General features: G+C 33.2%; 2 protein-coding genes across 3 annotated transcripts in view; both read right to left on the reverse strand.

The window, feature by feature from the left end:
* cog2 (component of oligomeric golgi complex 2) overlaps positions 1 to 6,636 on the reverse strand; it is a 198,537-nt gene that overhangs the window by 140,762 nt on the left and 51,139 nt on the right. The gene's annotated exons all lie outside the window — the stretch shown is intronic.
* galnt2 (UDP-N-acetyl-alpha-D-galactosamine:polypeptide N-acetylgalactosaminyltransferase 2) overlaps positions 1 to 6,636 on the reverse strand; it is a 180,791-nt gene that overhangs the window by 64,557 nt on the left and 109,598 nt on the right. For both annotated transcript variants that reach the window (NM_001128351.1, XM_087278403.1), the window contains 1 exon segment: positions 1,682 to 1,835. In NM_001128351.1, the coding sequence (NP_001121823.1) occupies positions 1,682 to 1,835 (154 nt within the window).

The following is a 6,636-nucleotide window of genomic DNA, read 5'->3' on the forward strand; positions in this document are numbered from 1 at the left end:
TGTATTCATATATTTGATCAAAACATGTTTAGTAGTAAAGTAGGCGATGCGGTGGCGCAGTAGGTAGTGCTGTCACCTCACAGCAAGAGGGTCGCTGGCGTATCTGTGTGGAATTTGCTTGTTCTCCATGTGTTCTAGTGCGTTTCTTTCGGGTGCTCTAGTTTCCCCCCACAAGTCCAAAGACATGCGGTACAAGTGAATTGGGTGAGCTAAAATTGTCCATAGTGCATGAGTATGAATGAGAGTGTAAGGGTGTTTCCCATTGATGGGTTGCAGCTGTTAGGGCATCTGCTGCGTAAAACATATGCTGGATAAGTTGGTGGTTCATTTCGCTGTGGCGACCCCAGAATAGGGACTAAGCCGAAAAGAAAATTAATAAATGAATGAATATCGTTAAAGCATTATTAATATTTAAGAAGTATTTTAATTTTATTTTAATAATATTTAAATATTCTTTAGTGTCTAAGATGCCAATTTAAGCACAATACATTTTTATAATAATGTAAATGCAATATTGTAATATTATCATGATTCTCTGATTTGAAATCTCAACTAAAGATTCTTTTACTTCAACAGGTTTCATTTTAACAGTTCAGTAATTTAGCATATTCATTTTGTCTGAATCACAAAGACACTGTTCTTCACTATTCTCTGATGTAAATCACACCACAGTACATAATAAAGTAGCTATTGCAGATGAATGGAGAAGTCATATAGTGGCAGAGCAAATGCTCCATTAATAGTTGTGCTTTAATGTGATTAACATAGAATCATTTTTTAATTAGATTTTGCGCAAAGTAGCCCATGTCTAATGCTTACATAAGAGAGAATCTTTATTTTAAAATGAAGATCTTTCATCTGTAAAAAGTGTCACAAACTAAAACTCTCCTGAAATGCATAGAACTGGAAATCACTTACAGCTAACCATCTAAAACCATGCTGTAAATAATATTGTACATAGGCAAACGCTATCATTCTACAAACTCATTTTAATTTTATAAAAAGATTTCTATTTCAAATAAACGTTGATGTTTATTTAAAATAGAATTTTTTATCTATTTCAATTTATCTATTTTTTTTATTGTTTATCAAAAAATAAATTGTAATCTAATTTTCCACAAACAAACAAACAAACAAACAAACATCACAACTGCTTCTCGAGCTTCAAATCAGCATATTAAAATAATTTTGCAAGCATCATGTGACACTGAAGACTTTACTCTAAAAATTCAGCATTGCCATCACTGGACTAATTACATTTTGAAATGTATTACAATGGAAGATTTTTTATCTTAAATTGTAATATTCCATAGCATTATATTTTGTACTGTAGCAAACAACAACATTTGCCTTAAATGCAACCCAAGACCTCCATTTCACAAATTGTTAAAAACGCAACTAAATATAAACATCTCTCATCTGCCTCAAACCATAATGAAGTACTAAATTTCAACTTTTACGCTCACCAAGATCCAAACAACGCATAAGAAAAACTAAAAATCCCAAACCAACTAAAACATATCATGTGTCAATGCAAACCAATTGCGTTCTTGTCACCAAATCAAATTAATTACATGCAATGTAAATACAAGCATTCAAGAAGTGTTGTGAGCTGAAGTAAACTGAACAAGAATAAGTGTTAAAAAGAAACTGGAGCTGAAAGCTGAGAGCTGAGTCTTACTGGTCATGTCTAGTGTCCGGGATGTTGCGGTCCATTCGGAGTTTGTCACTCTCCACCTGGTTGAACTTGTTTCTGGCGTAGGGATCCTGCCCTGGACGCACCACAGTCGCTCCAACATATAGATCCTGGTCATAGTCCTGCCACCGAACCTTCCCTGAAAAATGTGAAAAACAGACACTCAATGAGAGTAAAAGAGACATCTGGACCAGCGCAAATGTCAAAACAATGTGTTTTTCCATAAGAAAGACTCATTTGACCCATTGTGCACATTAATCAAATACTGTGGATTGATTACTTTAACATACATGTGGGTAGTTTCCATGTGAACAACTTGGTTTCTTAGTTTTTTCTTAGTTTTCCACAATATTAGCATAAGCTGTAAAAATGGTTACTTCAACAGGTAAAATAAATAATTGTGTATTGCTTCATTGTATAAAAATGACCAGAATAACAGAGTAAATATAAAGTACAACGATTCTGTGAGGTGCTTTGAAATGCACATTTTTGCTTGATATGTGACATAATTTCAACTCCTTAGAAATAAAACCACCAATAGAGCTTTGTTTTAAATCACAGCAATAACATTGCAAGTGGTTGGGCTCAAATAAAAAGCAAATGAGAAGAGTCTTGAGGGGGCCGAATATATCAGATACTACAGAGCATGTGATTGGTCAGGAGATTTGATGAGAAACTCGATGTCAAAAAAGTGTTAATCCATTTTGGGGAAGTGACAAACTGTAAGCTTGGCCTGTTATTGTGAGTTTTTTTTTCCATTTTATACAATTCCTTTTATAGCATCGATGTTGTAATGTCATTTAATTAAATTCAAATAAATAGACTTTGGCATTCATTTAGTTGATCAAGTGTAAAACGAGACAAAAAGCCATTTACTTGCATGCACCCATTAGAATCAGCAGGCTAGCGTAGAAGCTCCATTGAATATACTGGGGTAAAATAAAAATAATAATAAAAAATATATATATATAAATATAAATATATATATATATATATATATATATATATATATATATATATATATATATATATATATATATATATATATATATATATATAAATAACACGCACACACACACACACACACACACACACACACTTGTAATGTAATGTGTATTTATATAGTGCATTTATTGTGTATGATTATACATCCAAAACACTTTACAATCATGAGGGGGGTCTCTCCACACCACCTCCAGTGTGCAGCATCCACTCATCCGACAGACGGGAGCCACTTACAGTATAGTGTCCCCTTTACATTTACTGGGGCATGAGGACTCACACAGAGCACAGGTAGAGCACCCCCTGCTGGTCTCTCTAACACCACTTCCAACAGCAACCTAGTTTTTCCATGTGGTCTCCCATCTAGGGACTGACCAGGCTCAGCCCTGCTTAGCTTCAATGAGTAACCAGTCTTGGGCTGCAGAGTGGTATGGCTGTGGTTCACAAAAAAAAAAAAAAAAATACTGACTGGTAGACCTTACTAGTACCGGGTTGAACCCCATTTTGCATTCAGAACTGCCTTAATCCTTCAAGGCAAAGAATCGACAAGGTACTAGAGATATTCCTCAGAGATTTTGGTCCATATTGACATGATAGCATCGCAGTTGCTGCAGATTTGTCAGCTGCACATCCATGATGTGAATCTTCCATTCCACAACATCCCGAAGGTGCTCTATTGGATTAAGATCTGGAAACTGAAAAGTTCAAGAAACCAGTCTGAGATGATTCGCGCTTGATAACATGGTGTGTTATCCTGCTGGAAGTAGCCATCAGAAGATGAATACACTGTGGTCATAAAAGGATAGACATGGTCAGCAACAATACTCAGGTAGGCCGTGGTGTAGACACGATGCTCAATTGGTACTAATGGGCCCAAAGTGTGCCAAGAAAATATCCCCCACACCATTACACCACCACCACCACCACGAGCCTGAACTGTTGATACAAGGCAGGTTTGATGCCAAATACTGACACTACTGTCTGGAAGTCCCAACAGAAATCAAGACCAGGCAACGTTGTTTAATCTTCTATTGTCCAATTTTGGTGAGGCTGTAAGAATTAAAGCCTTAGTTTCCTGTTCTTAGCTGACAGGAGTGGCACCAAGTGTGGTCTTCTGCTGCTGTAGCCCATCTGCCTTAAGGTTCGACATGTGCCTTCAGAGATGCTCTTCTGCAACGAGTGGTTCTTTGAGTTACTGTTGCCTTTTTATCAGCTTGAACCAGTCTGGCCATTCTCCTCTGACCTCTGGCATCAAGGCATTTGTGCCCACAGAACTGCCGATCACTAAATATTTTCTCTTTTTCAGACCATTCTCTATAAACCCTAGAAATGGTGTGTGAAAATCCCAGTAGATCAGCAGTTTTTGAAATACTTAAACCAGCCTGTATGGAACCAACAACCATGCCACGTTCAAAGTGACTTAAATCATCTTTCTTCCCCATTCTTATTCTCGGTTTGAACTGCAGCAGATCGTCTTGACCACCTCTACATGCCTAAATGCTTTGAGTTGCTGCCATGTGATTGGCTGATTAGAAATGTCCATTAAGGAGCAACTGGACAGGTGAACTCAATAAAGTGGCCGGTGAGTATATCATATTACTGAATTTCTGCACATATCTAGTAAGTGAATCCCCAAAGACACAAATCTCCACAGTGCAACATAAAGAACAAAGGTTTACTAAATCTTTTTTTTATTTAACGAATTTAAATAAAATTAAATAAAAAACTAATTTTTATTTAACTTTTTAAAAATGAATGAAATACTCTTGTTTTTCTGAATCGTCTCTTTCAGCCAAGACAAAACCCCCCGATGCACTGTTGCCCATTATTACATTATAAATCACTGTTGCCCAGAAGAACCTGAAAGGAGCTGGCTAGACATCTTTAGTTGATTACAAGCCAGGTGAATCTGTCAAAGAAGACATTCGCCAAATGATAATATATGAGGATATTTGCCAAATGGATCCATTCAGTAATGGTCTGCTTTAAACGATTTCACAAGCACAAGCTTTTTCCTCTCAAAATACAAAAAAAAAAAAAAAAGGGTTATTTTTCCATTTAGATGTCAGTCACATCCCACAATAGAATGGCAGCAGTCGTCGCTAACAGACCGTTCTCATTGAGTTAAATGGCAGAGATGGTTGGGATGATACTTAGACCTCAGAAACATGTGGCAGAATTCGATTATGTTATCTATCATTACTGAAGACTATAAGCAATTAATTTAGCGAGGCTCTGGTGAACGTCTTCTGAATTAAAATGAGGCCGACCTGTTTGAGAATGACATGCCACTGATGCCAACTATCCTGCAGAACGCTAACACCCATTCAAAGGCCAAGACGACATGCCAAAGCCATTGTTCATGAACAAGGGACAGCATTTCAAATTAGTAAGAGGAGCAAAAGAAGAAAGCTAATGCCTTCCATATGGTCATTAACAATTTAGTACTGCATCACAAGATTCTTTATCACATAGGAGCATTGTGTAAGCTTTAAGAACCCAATAATAATAGTAATAATAATAATAATAATTATTATTATTATTATTATTATTATGTAATAGTAGTAGTAATAGTAGTAGTAGTAATAATAATAGTCATTATTATTAACATTTTGGCGGAGCAATCCTAATTATTATTATTATTATTATTATTATTATTATTATGTAATAGTAGTAGTAATAGTAGTAGTAGTAATAATAATAGTCATTATTATTAACATTTTGGCGGAGCAATCCTAATTATTATTATTATTATTATTATTATTATTATTATTATCATTCAGTAGTAGTAGTATAGTAATAATAAGTGCAGTGTAGTTAAAAATAAATACAACTATCATTATATAATCATATGATAATAATAATAATAATAATAATAATAATAGCTGACATCTAAAAAATAATAATAAAAATAATAAAAACTGACATCTAAATGGAAATAATATTCATCATTATTAATTGTTATAATTATAATTTTAACTACAATACCAAAATAATAATATAATATTAAAAACAATAATAATAAAGAAAATAATTATAATCACTATTATTATCACTATTATTATTATTATTATTATTATTATTATTTTTAGATTGTAGTTAAAATTATAATTATAACAATTAATAATGATGCTAATAATAATAAATTATTATAATTAGTTTTTGCATAGAATTTATTATTATATTAATACGTATATTATAATTTTTTGGCAGTGTTATTATCACTATTACTATTATTATTATTATTATTATTATTATTATTAATATTATTATTATTATGTTGGTACTGTAGTTATGTGTATGATACATAATTATTAAATAATAAATAATAATAATAATAATAATAATAATAATAATAATAATAATCATATATTTCCTACTGTTCTCAATGTTGTTTTAAGTGAAAATGTAATGTTGGTGCTGTGTATTCTGGGACTGGGACATGATTAGAATATACTGGAAAGAAATCCAAAAATTAGTTCAGAAGATCATTGTTAAACCTTTTGCTCAAAATCAAGCAATTTATGTTCTGAATTGTAAAACTGCTCTACATTTTAGCCATGGATTAGAAACCGTGTTACACTTTTGTACGAATCTTGCAAGAAAATGTTCCTTTGTTGTTGTCTTCTCCTAAAATTACATTGGTCAATATGTGGATAAATCATCCATTTTCTTACCCTTGCAAAAACTGATTTATGACTTGTGTCCGAAATCTGATTATCTCATTGTTGTAATAGTATCAGTAGTAGTAGACATTGTAGTAGTAGCAGTCGTGGTTGTGGCTGTAGTATCAGCAGTAGTAGCTGTAATATTAGTAACTTTCTGTAGTATTAGTTGGTGTAGTACTTGTGATTTATTATTGTTGTTGTCAGTTATATATATTATATATGTTGTCAGTTATATTATTGTATATGAGGACAAGAGACACCTTTACCACT

Source organism: Danio rerio, chromosome 13 (assembly GCF_052040795.2).
Source record: "Danio rerio strain M-AB ecotype USA chromosome 13, GRCz13ab, whole genome shotgun sequence".
Lineage (NCBI taxonomy): Eukaryota > Metazoa > Chordata > Actinopteri > Cypriniformes > Danionidae > Danio > Danio rerio.